At 34.8% G+C, this 17,944-nt stretch overlaps 2 protein-coding genes and 1 non-coding gene across 4 annotated transcripts; 1 reads left to right on the top strand and 2 right to left on the bottom strand.

The window, feature by feature from the left end:
* Positions 1–678: 678 nt before the first annotated feature.
* Trnaa-agc lies at positions 679–751 on the bottom strand. Its single transcript has one exon. It is a non-coding gene; the product is annotated as a tRNA-Ala (tRNA).
* Positions 752–1,672: 921 nt separating this feature from the next.
* Positions 1,673–11,430, bottom strand: LOC113492707 (methylcrotonoyl-CoA carboxylase subunit alpha, mitochondrial). Its single transcript, XM_026870312.1, has 14 exons — positions 11,272–11,430; positions 10,865–11,069; positions 10,281–10,498; positions 9,964–10,111; positions 9,633–9,770; positions 9,341–9,436; positions 9,012–9,195; positions 8,496–8,686; positions 8,056–8,187; positions 7,590–7,760; positions 7,001–7,124; positions 6,593–6,786; positions 4,837–4,971; positions 1,673–2,775 (listed from the first exon to the last, which is right to left on the bottom strand). The coding sequence occupies exons 1-14, from the start codon at positions 11,301–11,303 to the stop codon at positions 2,617–2,619; spliced, it is 2,127 nt and encodes a 708-aa protein (XP_026726113.1). The 5' UTR covers positions 11,304–11,430; the 3' UTR covers positions 1,673–2,616.
* A 312-nt stretch (positions 11,431–11,742) lies between these two features.
* On the top strand, positions 11,743–16,709 carry LOC113492706 (flap endonuclease GEN). 2 transcript variants are annotated; one of them, XM_026870310.1, is made up of 11 exons: positions 11,743–12,217; positions 12,316–12,410; positions 12,543–12,750; positions 12,985–13,074; positions 13,444–13,597; positions 13,705–13,837; positions 14,242–14,403; positions 14,725–14,893; positions 15,258–15,402; positions 15,500–15,577; positions 15,671–16,709. In XM_026870310.1, exons 1-11 carry the CDS (start codon positions 12,155–12,157, stop codon positions 16,609–16,611), a joined length of 2,238 nt encoding a protein of 745 aa, XP_026726111.1. In that variant the 5' UTR covers positions 11,743–12,154; the 3' UTR covers positions 16,612–16,709. The 2 variants fall into 2 exon arrangements, with proteins under 2 accessions (XP_026726111.1, XP_026726112.1); XM_026870311.1 differs by lacking the exons at positions 11,743–12,217; positions 12,316–12,410; positions 12,543–12,750 and having other exon boundaries at positions 12,985–13,072.
* Positions 16,710–17,944: the final 1,235 nt, after the last annotated feature.

The following is a 17,944-nucleotide window of genomic DNA, read 5'->3' as shown; positions in this document are numbered from 1 at the left end:
ATAGAACGCATCAAGTCTTAACGAAAGGGTGGGTGCCATTTACAATCCCAAGTCACGAAGATATAATTTATTTGTTTAAATCAAAATGTAACGAATGAATCACTCAAAATTAAAACTATTACGTATTATGTTTATCTACATACACATAATTATTTCTACAAGCGTATCAATTTACCACCCAAGTAGCTAGTTTCAATTAATTTTAGAATACTGTCATCTCAGCACCTTCGAACCGATGACATCACGATGAATCATTAGCGAATTAATCATAAACTCATAACGAGACTGCGAACTCAAAATTATAAACAAAATGCAGTGCTCATATAATATCATATAATAATATAATGCACAGCCGTTTATTTACGTAATGGTATTTGGACATTATCGTTATTGTTATAAAGCATACTCAATTTACCTTATATTTTACTCTAATATTGAACTTTGCATTCTTGGACTATGTAATGCTAAGGCGCTTTGGATTTATTTTGTAATAGGGCTGATCTCTGGGTGTAAACTCTAAATAAGACCGGAGCCGTAAGTAAATCAATTTGTAATGAGATGTAAAATGAAATTTTTCAGTATTTGTTGCAATAAAATATTAGTTTAAATATGAATTTTTTGTTTAATTAATATCGAAAATTAAATTGATATACACAAAACGATTATGGAACTCCGAAATGGAGGCGCCGGGTATCGATCCCGGTACCTCTCGCATGCTAAGCGAGCGCTCTACCATCTGAGCTACGCCCCCGATAATACCGTAAATGAAATTACGTATGTAGTTCTAGTTTTATTTTTCTACAAGATTATAAACATTTTATCTGATGTACTATGTAAACAGTATTTATAATACAACCTCGTAAGCAAGGTTTTTTAGAAATCAAGAAGAATCGGGTGTTATGTAAGCAACCGTAAAATTACTTTCTCAACTTCTATCTCATCGTTCGCATATATTGGGGGTAAACATTTTTACTGCGTAGTTATATTAAAACAAAAGTCATGCAAACTAATATTTTTCTTCCTAAGGCAGAGTAGGTTTTATTCTTTCAATTGTGATATCATTCAACGCAGTCATTAGACGGCGTACGACGTATTTTTGTTCGACTGTTGTTGTCTCAATGTTTTAGATTACGAACATGACAGTTTTTATTTCTTCTATAATTAAAACAAAACTTTTATAGTATGAATGTGAAAATTTAAACTTCGAAATTTGTCAGTCCGTCTGTGCTCTGTGCAGATGTTCAGAACAGGGAATTATGTTCACAATAACAGTTAACTCTTGTTCATTGCTAATCAGGATACGTTTGCTGTTATTTAATATTCATTACTTACATTGCGTCCTTCATTAACACTCATTAATTAACGTGGGTGTAGCAGTAAGGTGATTTCAATAATTACTTCCTTTGTTTATAAAGTTTTTAATTATTTCAAATAAATAACACTTTTTTACAACGTGTAATATTATTTACATCCATGTGGTCCCAAATCTTTAATTACATTTAAAGTATAAAAATAAAAATTATGCTTAAATTATACACGTTTTAATTAAATTTATTTACGTTTTAATCAGCAATTGTAAACAAACAACAAAAAACATTATAGTCAACCTGAATTTATCAATCCATACCAACTATTGTGTTAGGAATAAAATATATATATTTTTGTAGTTTCATATTAATTTACAATGGCAACATTTATAACGTTATAGGTTAATATATGCATGCATCTTATTACGGCACTACACAAGTATCGCACTTCGCAACATCCAATCCGTGTTTAAAAAGTCTGCATAAGTAGTGTAGTTATTATTCATTCATACAAATTCATAACGTGCCGGATTACTAAGTAGGCAACGCTCGCCGATGGGCCCCGCTCCTTATAAGGGACTACGTCCATAGTAACAAGAATCGTTTCTAATTACAGCTTAGTCCATTGTTTGAAAGTTTATCCACTCAATATGATGGTCTTGGTTCATCTGTATCTTTCAAATTATCGCTTTAGCAATAAGTAACACACTTTGGATTATAGTACACTAAACTTGCCTTGACAATAAACCATTTTTTAAAGCTTAAGTCGTTTCATAATGGAAAAAAATGTTTAAGTAAATCATAATTGGTAACTTACGAATGGTAATTACTTTACTTTAAGGTTTTTACGTTTAGAACAATGTAAATACACAAAAAAAACCCAACATAGTCGCACCATAGCAGTCGGATTTAAACTTTTAAGGCACTTTTAAGTCTACAAAAGTTCGAATTCGTTTTATGATCGGCTCAATTGTTACCATCGTATTTCAGTAAGCCATTTAGATATAAATGGCTTTAAACTTTAAACTTACTTATTGAAGTAAATTGTAAACCATTTTAATCTTAACTACTCTTTTTTGAAAAATTAACGTAAATAATAACAAAATTCCAAACTAAGTCATGAGGCTTTCCGATTTGACGAACAACAAAAATAGTTTAAAAGTAGATATTTGAAATATTGAGACTTATTGGTAAGGAACCTTACGTGATATTTTTTCTTTAACCCTTAGAACTAAATAATAATCGATGGTGTCATAAAAACTATTCATAATTTAACAATTTGATCGTATACTCCATTACCCATGTTTATTCAACTCTCTCCTTCTAGCATGACAACCTGAGCTCCCTTGCCGACGGAGTCTCCGATGTTGAAGGGGGCGAGCGCGGCCACCACACCATCGCGGGGAGACCGTACAACGTACTCCATCTTCATAGCAATCACCACGAATAATGGCTGGCCTTTCACAACCTGGAAATTAGACATAAATATTTAATTCTGGCACAGTAGTTTTCTTTAGTCATACTCAATACTCAAAGTAGGTCTGGTAAGCAGAGGATAGACATAGAATGGGTGGACGGCATAAAAGAGATAGCAGTTATGGGATGGCTGCGAAGGAAGCATAAGCAAAGGGAGGGCCTGTAGTGGGTTTATTAAGGTAATAACTAATCGACAAACTACACTACTAAGTAACTACTTCATCTACTAAAAGGAAAAATTAACGTGATCGTTTCTTATCTGTTTGGGATTATGCTGAACTGATCAACATGGTAGACCCTTAGGTAAACCTGAATAAGATTATTGCGACCTACAAGTATTGGAACTCCATTTGTGAAATAACGTAAAAAGGGAAACTATTTTGGTCCTTTTGTCTAAAATTAAGTTTAAAAATTAAATTCTACAAATAACCAATGTCAAGCAACGATAAAATCAAGCAAATCGAATATACTACTGAAATATATCAGTAATTTATGTAATTAACTTATATCTACGTATACAATCAGACACACCAAGATGGTTTATCCTTTTTTTAGTTTTTATACAAATGGAGTAAAGTTTGTGAATTTAGAAACAAGCTACCATAAAACCAACCAATTACACTTAGCTTGAATATTTTGATCAGTGAGTAACGATTTATAATGAAAATTATTTTTTGCGGTAAAAGTAGGTACATTGACAAGTGTTTAGTAAACAAGTTGATCGGACATGAAAATATCTAAAGAATAACATGTTATTGTAACAACATAACATGTTATTTACAACCTTGGAATAGGTTGCAATACTTTTAACATTAAGCCTCTTTAGATAACCAAACAGGTTTAATAAGTTACGTAGTACCATTCATCAGCAGCGTTATCGTGATTGTTATCAATCATATCGGCGCTAAAGTTTGATAATACGTGGCCAATATTGAATGGGCGGAAATCCGTAAATTCTTAATTTAATCTTATTAGAGGTAGCTCCGTTCCGGTCATGTAACAATGGAGAGCTAGTAAATTCACAGGCATACAAATGAATATTGTTACTAGGTTTTAGGACAGACTAATTAGCATCAACATGTTAACATCTTTATAAGTTTTAAAGAGAATTTGCGTGCAACTTGACCAAAACTCGTGCAACTCTTAAGAATATAATCCTCTTTACTGAATGCATCATTACTTCACATAACACCTATTCTAGACACCTACATAAAGTACAAGCTAGTGCTAAGATATAATCATAAAGGACCAGAACTATAAATCACTTTTATTGTGTTACAAAACAACGCATCAAACAGCAAAACGTTACAATAAACTTCGCGGAACTACAAATCTTTGTCAAAGAGGTTTGATTGAGTCATAGCGGTGTAAATGCATAAACACTACTTTAACAACTCAATCTTGTGCACAACGATTCGCACGTTAAGGGGTACCTATACATTATACGATTGTAGCTTATAATGTGGGTGTCAAACCTGTCTTTATGATAACCCATAAATATTTCGTCATTCATAGATTTTCCTACATACACGTTGATATATTGTAAGAAATCATATACCATAGAAACCACATAACTAAAAAATAAAATACTAGAAAGCGAAAATAAAATACTATCTAAGGTACTAACAATAATGATCAACATGAATCCACCGGTACCTATGTAACATCAACCCTTAAAATCGCACATTCTAAAAGCAAACGTCACGAGGAATCACGGAAAAACAAAAATGCAACGTCTTAAAAATATAAACAATAATACAATTACTCACAGCCTACCATGTACTGGGTCCGCATTAATCAGTGGGTACAATACTCACAAGGGTACAGATAGTTCAATGCATCTTTGCGCACGCCCACTTGTGTGGGTAACCCTTGTTGATGTACAATGACGTCGTGTAATAAAACAGCTGTCATTTGTGTGTCACTGTCACACAAATGCAAGATTTGATAGCAAGCAGTCGCTGTTTTCGTACACACACATAGCGAGGCGCGCACAAATGAGTTGAATTATCTGTACTTAGTATACCAGGTTCGCATTAGTCAGGGTACTCACTTTGTCTCCCTTGCTAACGAGTATCCTCTCGAGCACGCCGGGCGTGGGCGAGCTCGCGCTGTTGCCGGCGGCGCCAGCGTCTCCGGCCACCGCGCGGTATTTGGGTCGAGGTAACTCCACTATTGTTTGACCGTTCTGTCACAAATATTAGGAGTTAAAGATATAAGAACATGTTTAGATAGATAGGTAGTGACGTGAATTGTGCTGAAAAAAATTATGGATCAATTATTAAAGTAGCACGTCGAGACATGGTCAGCATTGTCTATTTTGAGTATAGGCACTCGAAAGTTTAAAGAATGGGTCAGTACCATAACTGATTGAATATCAGTTATTGTACATAACGTGTTATGTAAAATAGTTTTGAAACGAAATGAGAAAATAATTGTTATAATTTTCTGATGTACGAATGGAATATTTAAAGTAATTCGAGGACTTTAAAAAACTTTCTTTTGATTATATTTTTTTCGTCATGATTGTTTATTTACGTTCTGTCTACCAATTTAGTGGTCTGTGATGAAAATCAAATTATTTATTTTGTGGGTGGCGCTAAAATATTTTTAGATGTCAATGTTTTGCCGGTGCTGTCAGCTAGAAAATAGCATGCGTGTTGATAAATGTTTGTCATCAATTTTATTTGGATTTTTGTGATGTGAGTCATTATTTATTGTTGACACCAATTTATTAAAAAGCGACTTTATTTAGTTGTTAAATTTCTTTATAATCACGGCTCTTCTATAAGAATTATTTTATTTATAGAATATGCAATACTGAGTTAATAAATACTTGGATAAAAAAAATGGTTTTTATACTATTATTCATTCCTCAAAACTTCAAAGACAAGACAATTTTAATTGTGAAATCTGTTCTGGCCTTGCTCACGTCTAATATTATTACATTGGACTAAAAATACAGAAATATATTATTTTTATACAAATACATTAGTTATTTCAGTTCGAAGATAACCTTTGAGATCAAAGTAATGTATAATGAAAAATTAACTTTTGTTCAAGGTAATGTAATGAAAGGTCACTGAAAATAAATGTTGCAAAAAGTTAGATTCAAATTTGTTAATTATTGTCTACTAAATACAGTCAGAATTAAATTGAAATAATAAGAAAATCATATCTTATCCTTAAAAATTGTATATTTAAATCATCGCAATCGTAAAACCTATTGATGGTTAGAAAAGTGCCTGACAAAATACTAAAAGCAATCTGTCTTACATAAACTATTTATACGGTTCTGTAAAATCTGTAACTTAGAGTATACGCGATTTTAATTTAAATTTGCTTCAGAATATACATACATAGTTGCCAGTTCATAAACCGTACGTAAAAGTATGTAGCGCCTGCCACGAAAATATATTCTAAAAAGGATATATGCGTATCATGTTGTTGTTTTGGTAATGAAATACGTTTTGCGTCATTGATAAGCTCTTATGTCTTATATAAGGTATGGTTACTAATGATGACCGTTATGGACGCATTATCAATATAATTATTATTATTACGTCACAGAACTGATCGACACTGGTTTCGTTCTGTTTTTGGTTTTGATTCAAATCCCAAAGTAGTTTTATAAAAAAAAAACACAAGATCGAGAAGCTATCGAGTGTCGTAAAACGTGAACAAGCATGTTTTCAACTTGTACCACTTCACAAATTACCTATGAATTGTATCTGCTTATGGAGTACTAACTCGTCTCTGTCGATAGTAAGCCTGCTGGTCAATGTTTTCATGTTTCCTTGTCTGCTTACCTCATCATAGATATGAACTTGTTCCTCATGCGTCAGTAGCCCCACGTTGCTTCTCTTGTCGCCAATAAGCGTGTTCAGTCTCAGGCCGGACTCACTGTTCTGTAGTGACGCTTCCACTTGCAACCATTCACCATCGTTCACCTTCACTTGGTATGTGTTAGGTGTTTGTTCGTATTTTACAGTTACTGTGATATCTGAAAAATAATACAACAGTTAGTCGTAATATTATAGACTAGACTATACATAGGTGAAAACTGGTGGTAATTTTGTTTTTACATTAATGGTCGATCTACTGAATCTACCAATGCATGTAATCGTCCTTTTATTTTAGATTTTTGTGTCACATTTTATGCCAAAAAAATACACAATGAATAATTAATTCTACTAAAATATTAGGAAAATCTCTACCTTTTTCGTCGAACCTCAAAGGCACAGTTTTCTGTAGTTGGAAGTTAGGTCTCCACGCCTGAGGCGCCACAGAGATGCCTTTCCAGTTTTCAGTCACTGTGCTTGATACTTGATTGATAAGCAGCTGTAAGGAATACAAACATATGAACTATTTTGATCTTGTAATCGAATTGAATTTAGGCTTGAGTCGGCAGATATTCGCATTGTTTCCAGCAAAGAGATCTTATAATCGAATTGAACTTAGGCTTGAGTCGGCAGACATTCGCGGTGTTTCCAAAAAAAAAACAAAACAGCAATCGAAATGGTTGAGATACTGATTAAAAGTTAGATTAATTCGTTAACCAAAGCTAATAAAATAAAGTTTATAGCTTTCGTCATTATGTCTAGTCTCCGATTCCGCTACTTATATTGCCGACGAATGAATGGAAATTGGACTAAATTTGTCACTATTCCTATCCTCCAAAGCATTTTGCCAACATAATAATTGAAAAAAAAAACATCATATATTTTTATCTCTTTTCTGGCATAGACCCTCCAGAATTGACTCGATTAATATTCAAGGCAAAGTATTAATCTCTCTGTTCCGTACATGTCCGAGTGCAGCCTGCACGGCGCGCGGCTGGCTGAGCGTGTTGTCGCTGGCGGGGAACAGCTCGGCCTCGTGCTGCGGGATGAAGGCTGTGTGCACGTCGCCCGACACGAACGCGCTCGCGCCCGACAAGCGCAGCAGGAAGTTCACGTTCGTCTCCAAACCGGCCACCTGTTGGTAATTGAATGTATAACATATGACGTCAAATTACATTTACTCGACAGTAATTAACATGGAAAACAAAAGTGACATTTAAGTTCTGCGTGACGCCATATTTGTTTTAAGTAATACCGCTAAAATTATTACGCTAGATAAAAAAAACACTTCATTTCGACTCCAGATGCCAGTTGTTGTTTGTCACCTTAGGTGAGTTAACAACTGTCCTAGGAGTCGAATTACATGGCTAAATCATTCAGATAGCTGCAAAAAAAATGTTTTTAAAGAACAAAATGTGATTGTTACATACTTGATACTCAGAGAGCTTTGCCCTGGTTTTGGCGAGAGCCTCGTTACGGTCGCGGCCCCACACTACGAGCTTGGCGATCATGGGATCGTAGTGCACCGATACCTCTTGCCCTTCACGCACACCCGTCTCCACCTGCAACATGCAAGTATAATAATATTTTACTATAGATACAGGAGCTTGAGTTAGTATATATAGATATAGTTAAGTATACTTATTATATTGACAGCATTATTTTTTTCCTTTAAACATATTTAGAAAAAGGGCGAGAAAAAGCGGAATAATGCTGACACAATTTAAATTTGTTTTTGTTGAGTCATAACAATTTCTGTCCATTAACATGCAAAAACCTCTGAGAATTTTATGATAGACAACTATAGCGCTCTTAATATTGAACAAAGTTGCTTATAACTTTTATGACGAGGTAGTCAAATATCACTAACCCTGACAAATTCTTCAGGTGTTGGCTGTGTGAGGCGGTGTAGAGTGCCGGCTCGGGGTAAGAACCCGGCGCGCGGCTCTTCAGCGTAGATGCGGCACTCCACTGCGTGACCATTGCGGATAATCTGATCCTGGGATAGCGGGAGCTGCTCACCCGCCGCTACACGAAGCTGCCATTCCACTAGATCAGTACCTGGAAAATGAAATTTATATATAACAATTTAATATTTAAAATCGTTCTTTTTTTCAGCAATTTTACTTTGAGTGACCTCGCTGTGGTGTATCTACTGGATAGGGTATCAAGAAAAAGTTTGTTATACTTGTGATTACTTAAGATTCATCTCCTTAAAATAATGAAATAGTAAACACTGATTAAATAGCTTTAACAAAATTGATTCGCGGGGTGTTCCACAAACTTTCAAGGCATATGCACAAAGACACCCAGACTCAGGCTATTCGTACAGATTATGCAAGAGCACATGAAATACTTAAACGAATAATCTAAAATATATACGAACCAGTAATCATCTCAGAAATGGGATGTTCGACTTGCAGACGCGTATTCATCTCCATGAAGTGGAACTCGTGTGTCTGTCGATGTAGGATGAACTCGACCGTGCCTGCGCCTACGTAGCCTACCGCCTTAGCGGCACGCACAGCAGCCTCACCTAGAGACCTGCGAGTCTCTTCTGAGATCCCTGGCTAGAACGCAACAAAACAATGAGAGAAACGAAGAAAACTCGATCTTATGTAGGGATACATTAAGGGTCATATTAAAAAAATACTGAAGCCTCTATAAAATCTTTTTGTTTTAGTTTTTGTGTCACATCTGGCTGTGTTTACTTACAGCTGGTGCTTCTTCAATGATCTTCTGGTGACGTCTCTGGACAGAGCAATCTCTCTCGAATAGATGGACAGCGTTTCCGTGCATGTCGGCGAAAACCTGAAACCGAAAAAAAGTCACAGAAAAAGTCACCACTGTTTTAAACCAGTAGAACATTGTTGAGAGACTTGTTTTGCACACTCGATATTTTTGTAGGAATTTCTTATAAGGAAATAAGCATACAAAGGCTATGAGATTACAAAGTCCGTTAATTATTAAAGAATAAAATGTATACATTTATAAACAAACAACCAACCTGCACTTCAACGTGTCTGGGGTCTGTGATATACTGTTCAAGCAGCATGTTGTCATCTCCAAAGGATTTAAGGGACTCACGTTTCGCTGACTCCAATTGCGGCAAAAAGTCTGCTTCCGTCATTGCTATTCTCATACCCTGAACAATTTAATATTGCTTTAAAGATACAACTTAATTTCATCACATTATCAGCTACAAAAAAAGCAAAGCTCTACATCATCACATTAATAAAACACTGTAGTCACTTAATGTTTGAAGTAGTTCACATAAACAATCAGAGATGGCGTTAGTTCCACTTGGGGATAGGTGGATTAATATTATGGTTAGGTACCTTTCCACCACCACCTCGAACAGCTTTAATCATAAGTGGGAATCCTATCCTTTGAGCCTCAGCCTGTAGTTTCTCTATGCTTTGTTCTTCTCCATGATAACCTTTCACAATGGGCACTCCAGCTTCTGACATTATTTTTTTGGATGTACTGAAATTATAACAATAAATTATTATTATTAAAATTTCATAACAACATGTTTGCAAGAATGGTTTTCAAAATACTAATAAGTGATTGTAATATTTACTGGAATGAGACAACTGCATAGATAAAATTTATACTGATTTTAGAACTACAAGTACTACTGTTTTTCACATACCTCTTAATACCCATATCTCTGATAGCTTTAGGTGGAGGTCCAATGAATATGACATCTTCACTGGCACACTTCTCACAGAACTCCACATTCTCGGACAGAAACCCATAGCCAGGATGGATGGCCTGGCTGTTGGACTTCTTGGCCACTTCCAGAATTTTAGCAGCATTGAGGTAACTCTGTGTTGATGGTGCTGGCCCAATGTGATATGCTTCATCAGCCTATAAAATTAAAAAGTATAAGACTTCACAGTAAAGAGGTCTTTCTTTCTTTCTTTCTTTCTTTTTAACCCTTTTTTGAGGCCACAGCAGCACAGTTAATTTTAATAAAGATGATAATTTGATGTTTTTGAAGATGTTTAGTATTCAAACTTTAACATTAACTAAACAAAAGGTGTCCTTCTGCAAACACATTTTTACTGTATGCTGAATAAAATTTAACCTTCATTCATAGAATTTATGGGTCAAATAAACAGATAAACTGAAATGGAAGGAAATGCAATATCAACAACAGTGACTATTATCTTAAATCTATGTAGTTGTTATGAATGTATGTTTGGTACAATAATATTATGAATGATGGCTTACCATTTCTACATGCATGGCATGTTTATCAGCGTCAGAATACACTGCCACTGTCCTGACTCCGAGCTTCTTAGCGGTTCTCATGACCCGACATGCTATCTCACCACGGTTGGCGATAAGCACCTTGCTGATCTGCCGTCTCTGTACTTCTTCCTTGAGTTGCTGTGCATGGTTAAACCTTGCAGGGTATTGCAAGTTAAGTGACACACTGAAATAATAAAAAAACAATGAAATTAAACTTAACTACAGAATCAAGCTTTGCAGGGGCATACATAATTATTTGATAGCAGTTAAGTGAAGTGACATGCAAAATTTATTTTCAATCTATGATTAAATTCACAAGCATTTATACAAATAAATCAATGAATAAAATATTTGAATACTTTTCAACTTATTTTAATAACACTTACCCATTTTTGTATAGATGCCTTAAATAAGACATGATTGCAGTCTTATAGAGTGAAACAGTAATTAAATCAAAGTTTCGTAACTTATCTGCTTAGATAGTCCGAAACGCGTGGTTTGTTTAAGATTACGTTTGTCGCCAAGCCCAACCACTGACTGATAACGTTGAATAATGTATATAATGATACTATCGCCGAAATAATTATCATATTCTTATCAACTCATTAGCAATTTAGTAGCACAACAATCAACTTATTTCTTGGCATGATTAAAATATAAAGAGAGTACTATTAATACTAAGCAAGCGTAAGGACTGCTATCGAGCTATTACAACAAGTAAACATTTAATTACATCATCGTTCTCTTTATTTACAGTTTTCTTTTGAATAAACATGTTTGATAATAACATTTCAAAATATACCCAAACACACAAATCACATGCATGACAGCTGACTACAGGATAAAATATTCGTTATTACCTAAGTGGAAGGGAGACAAAACTACTTATTAATAAAATTTGTGACGTCTTCGTCTGAATCTGTTTTTGAAACGTCACAGATGCGTATTGTTATGATACTAATGCAGCGTTCACTTTGTGGTAATGGACTACTACAAACGAAAGTGCAGCGATTTTTTAAATCTGCCTTTCACTCATTAATTTATTTTGTTTAAATGACTTATCATTTGGTTTACAATACATTAATTAGGGTGTAACAGTATTTGTTACAAATAGACTGGCAACCCAATTGCTAGCAAGACTGTTAAAATGATAACGTCAACATTTGACATTCAACCGATTTTGAATGGGATTACTGTTTGGTTCGATTGTGTTTCTTTTTAATGTAGGTAGTTCTACTCAATAATTTATAACAGAAAGTACAAACTGAAATGGGAATTAAGGGCCTTTGGACTGTGTTGACACCTTACAGTGAGAAAAAATCATTACACGAAGTAAGATACATGACTCACTTATTATTAAAAACTCCAATTTGTTATTCTTTGTAAATTGGAATTTTTCCGTAATAACATAAATACATATACCCTTGCAGGTACGAGGAGAAACCCTCGCTGTTGATTTATCAGGATGGATTTGCGACAGTCAGAATGTGACCGAATATTATATTCAACCCAAATTGTATTTAAGGTACCTACTCATTTTATTATTATAGAAATAAATAAGATGAATACAAACATGCAATGGATGTAAGTATCAATATGTAATATCGGATATTATGGGCACATTACAAAAGCTTCTAATTAAAAATATTTTTTTCAGGAATCTATTCTTTAGAACCGTGTACTTGATATTGGCTGACATTAAGCCAATATTCGTACTTGAAGGAGACGCACCAGAGCTGAAAAGAGATGTCATGGCTGCCCGCAATGCCTTGCAGTTCAAAGGTGCTGCACCTAGGTCCGAAACAGCAGTTAGCAACAAAAAACCTGATGTTGCCAGGAAGAGATTCAAAAATGTTTTAAAAGAAGTAAGTGTTTCTATATATAAGTAATCTCTGGGATGAAAATTAATATTTCAATTAAGTGAGAGGTCTATATTATAGTGGTTGGCACCATATTGGTGAGTTTCATGTTGGTCAGGTTCCATCAGTCTAATAATAAAGGCCTCTTTCTTCTGTTATTTCAATTGTAAACATTTTTAAATCTGCAGGAAGAAAATGCTAAGAGAAGTTTAATATAAATTTTTAATGTTTTACTTTCAGTGTGAAACACTTCTGAAGACATTAGGAGTCCGATGTGTTAAAGGACATGGAGAAGCAGAGGCCACATGTGCTCACCTGAATGAACAAGGTGTTTGTATTTACTTTTTATATCTTCTGCTCTATGGTGTCAGTAGTGTTGTTTTTTATTTAAGACAAAATAGGCAAAAACAAAAGCTTTAAACATTTTTCTTCCCAGTGGCTGAATCAGGATAATCCATTTTAAGCAGTGCTGCTATTAAATCTTTGTCCAGTTTGAAAAGTTTTCATTTTATATTATTGATGACAATACATTGGCATTGGCATTGGCATTGACAACAAATTGGCCCCAAGGATGTGTAAAGTTCACTTAAATTTTTATAGCCCATAAATTCTTAGTCTTGGAGTCTTGCTATACCTGAGACCTCTGGATAAATTATTTATACTATGGCTAATTTGTTTGTCTAAAATCATTATTTACAGTTGGTTGACGCAGTAGTGTCTCAGGATTCGGATTGCTTTGCGTATGGTGCGCGGCGAGTGTACCGCAACTTCAGCGTGTCTAACTCTGCAGGCGGCGGCGCTCTGCAAGGCTCTGTGGACTGTTACGATGCCGAAATTATGTACAAAAGCAATGGTAAATAAAAAAAACTAATCTAAGAAAAGCAATACATACAATGCATTTAGTCGTTATGTTCGGATTATTAAAGTTCAATTTACAGTGTTTTTATTCTTTCATTTAAGGTTTTGGTCGCAACAAGATGGTGGCTCTCGCCTTGCTGTGTGGGTGTGACTATGGTATTGGAGCATGTGGGTCGTCTATAACCACAGCTGTGTCATTCTTGCATAGTATTCCAGAAAAGGATGTTGTACCTAGGTAATAATAGCCCGTTCGTAATCGACGCGACACAAGTCTCGGATGTGCGAAATTTTAAGTACTTATCCAAATTACTAAAGCCGCATACAAGCTAAAAAAAGTTTTGACTCGCGTCATTGGAAATCGAAGCCGTCTTGTGTCTGAGAGTTTAATGTTACTTCTGACATATGAAGGTGCTCATAACTATTTATATCTTTATCTATCTATCTATAACAAAATCCGCACGACATAGGCACATTAAACTTAATAAAACAAAAAACAAATTCTTGCTCTAACTTATGCAGTTCATGCTTGGAGGCTTAATTCTGATGGCCATCAATTTAGAGTAATGAAAAAATTTGTTTGTTCATTACAATTCGACGGTTTTGAATGAATTGCAATAAGATTGTGATTCTTTTCATCAGGTTATTGTCATGGGTGACAAATCCACAGCACTTTGAAGAAAAAAACCGGTGGCTGAATGTGCCCGGGCGTTGCGACCGCTGCGGACACTCCGGCCGCACGCACGGCCGACACGGCTGCCCCGTCTGTGTCACTAATCGTGGCTGCGATGATACTGGACATAAGTAATTAAATATATTTATCATTGTTTAGTATTATGTTATTAACTTAAATAATAAGAGACGATGCTTCGGTCTGATATTCCAAAACAATTGCATTCAAATATGGACTTTATTGGCTACTGTGTAGAGCCTCAATTACAATACCACATTTAAGTAATTTATCTCACAATTATTACATAATATTGGTGTGTGGGACATGTTACTTTAGTTTCTTATATCTGCAATCTCATATTTCTTAGCATGTGATGAAAATTATATGCTAAATATATACATTTTCATACAATATTCATATGAAATACAATCTAAAGTCCAACTTTTCGTCAGAACGAAGGTAGCAGAAGTGAAGCGAGAACTATCTCTCCGTCAGCGAGCGTTGACCTGCGGCGCACCGTTTCCGGAGCCCAAAGTTATGAAAGAGTTTATGCACACGCCGCCGCAGAAGATAGACGTCGATAGACTAAAGTTTCCCACCCCAAGTTTGATAAAATTTATGGTAATTATTTAATAATTTATTATAAGAATTAAGGTTTTCTTAAGAAATATAACTAGCGTATACATTGACACATTTCATTGTTTTGGTTCTCATTTATTTTGTAGCCAATTCTAGGGGAAACCCCTACGAAGCAAAATTCCTAATAGTCGAGGCGAGAGGCGAGAGGCCTAAGAGTCGAGCTTTGTACCAAAACACTTGGTAACTCTCGATAGTCGGTGTAAACAATAGCAGACATATTAGTAGACATACATTGCATTGCATGGAACCGCGCAACTAGAGCCATCACCTTAACGTTTTTTAAGTGCCTGGAAAACGGCCTACTTGAAATAAAAACTTTTGATTTTGATTTTGAGTATTATTCCAGAAACTTATGACGAACAAGTTGGATTGGTCAGAGAGATATTGTGTGGAGAAGTTCCTACCATTGCTGACAAAGTGGCACCTACAAGATGATGTACCGAGCAGGACCATCCAGGCAACATTGATAAAGAAGAAACGAAACCCCAGAGGTGAGGTGACATGGAATCAAGAATTCAATTTGTACTTGTTTGGTTATCCTGCCTCTTCATGTTAGTCTGTTCTGTATTATTGCATCTTCAAATACAGGTGTCCCAAGTTACGAAGTCGTATGGGCCGATATCAACGGCCAATATGAAGGACTCATCCCAGATAATCAGTTTGAAGGTAAGCAGTAACAGCAAAAATATTCGTAAAATTTTGTAAAAGTACGTTTTATTATTCGAAACATGTTTTGATTAGTGCCATTTTTATTTACAGAAGACGAGGATCCATCAGTTGCTTGGACAACAACTGAAAGACAAGATTTAATGCGGAAATACTACCCGCAAATAGTAGACGCTTACGAAGAATCCATCAAGAAACCACCGAAAGAAAAGAAGACCAGGACACGAAAAAAGAAAGAAAACGATAACCCAGATAGTGAAACAAAACCTAAAAGAAAATATAATAGAAAACCTAAAAATATGAAGTTCACAGAACAATCAAATACGACAAAAACAGGTTCAGAACATAAAGACCCCAACACTAGTATTCTAAATGTCAGTGTACCAGTTAATAAACTAAAGAGGAAAATTAAAAACAATACTAAGAAACAAAAGACTCTACACAGTTTCATAGCAAGCAAAAAGAGAAGGACTAGCAAGAAATCAATGCAGATTTTGAGGCAAAGCTTAAGAAAAATGTCTATTAATTGCGATGATTACCCAGACCTTGCGCCTATTACCAGTGATAGTAGATTTTCCAATGATGTGAATGATGATAAAGAAAACAAAGGTATAAATAAACATTGTTTAAGCTTACTAAACAGTTCTGATGATGAAGATGTTAGTGACATATCGGATATTATCAATAAAATAGTAACAAGATCTCCTAAAACGAAGACCGCGAAAGTTGATAATTGTTTAGTACGACTTGTCTTCGAAAAGTACTCGACGCCAAAAAAGAAATCTTTGAGGAAATCTATACTGAATCAGGTACATAATAACTGTTCAACACCCAATGATAGTCCAATTAGAAAGAGTAAATTTAGAATAAGTAATAATTTCAATAATTCTGTTATCAGTAAAGTGAATACTAGTTATTTCTTTGATAAGCTTACGGACGCCGGAGATGCCTTTGAAATGTCTTTAGAACATAAGGGACCCGTTACGCACTTAGATTCGACGGTAGAGTATAGTCTGCCCGATATTTGTTTGTAATATTGTGTGTCAGTATGTGTATGTAGTATAGGAGTATTAGAATCTGATGTTGTTATTCGAAATGTATTTTTTTTATTTTCCAATAAAACCATTCAAAATAAATGGTAATTTTTTTTCAAGTAATTCATGACCTTTCCTGTAGAGTGTTTCAGTTTTCGGATGCTATTAGAGTACAGTACCATGACCTTTCTTTTCTTTTGGTGGTTTCTTGATGTACTTTTCGAAAGCTACTATTTGAGAGTATTTCTGCATCATGTCTTATCTTTCAGTTGTTGTCCAAACAACTGATGGATCCTCATATTCTGTAAATAAACACTTCTTCGCTAGGTATTGTTTCATTGTAAGTAACGTAATGGAAGTTTTCTATTGTTGTGTTTCTTTGTTTAGATAAAATACTAGATTTTTGTTATTGAATCATTGTCACTAATACCTACCTAGTATACACACACACTAAATCTCATAAAATATAATTACAACATTCAGATTGGTTAGTAGATATTTAGACATTGTACCTAGCCTAAATTACTCACTAAACAAAAGTACAAAATTAGAAACCTTTTATTCAAATAAACTTAATAGAGCAGGGTTTATCCTCGTTATTCTTAGAAACTTCATAAATAAAGGCTAGGTGTAGCTTCCCGGCGGAGTGTTTAACCGCAAATCTATTTGATATGCAGATTGCTGAAAGTCGGTTTGCTCGGACGCGGATTTCGCTTCGGGAAACTGTTAATTAATGTTGTATTATTGAAGTAACCTCGAAAGCAAACAAAAGAGCCGAAAAAAAATATTTTTTTTGATTTCAATAGATCACTTTCTTTGATTAAAATTTTGAAATCAAGTCTAATGTAATGTTGGTGCTTACCCTTAAATATAATCAAAGGAAATGAATGGCGTGTACAACTGAAGAATACGGTAGGTTATTTTGCTTTATCGACAACAACATTGATACCAATGTGTTTTTCCATTTACGATTTAACCTTGAAGAATGTCTGAAAAGCATTGTTTTAGATTTACACTATTGTGCATACTCTAAGATCCAGCTACAACATTAGTCTCCACTTTTTACCGTCTCCGACACTTGTGTTATCAGATTCTGGTATCGGATAAACCGATCACGTTGCCACGTGTAAAATGGCCTAAGTCTATTGTGTTTTTGGCAAGCTATGTTCGAGAAGAAAACTTATTTCAAATTTCTTATAAAAGCCAGAGCACTTGTATTTATCGATTACTCAAAAACGACAAGCGAAACATAAACAAAGCTTACCTACTTTGGACAACCATCCTGTAAGTACATAAGGTAGATGTAAATATTTTCTTACATTACTTGCTTAAT

The sequence above is a fragment of the Trichoplusia ni genome, chromosome 4 (genome assembly GCF_003590095.1).
Source record: "Trichoplusia ni isolate ovarian cell line Hi5 chromosome 4, tn1, whole genome shotgun sequence".
In the NCBI taxonomy this organism is placed as follows: Eukaryota; Metazoa; Arthropoda; class Insecta; order Lepidoptera; family Noctuidae; genus Trichoplusia; species Trichoplusia ni.
Note: the sequence above shows the minus strand (reverse complement) of the source record. Positions and strands in the feature narration are given on the sequence as shown.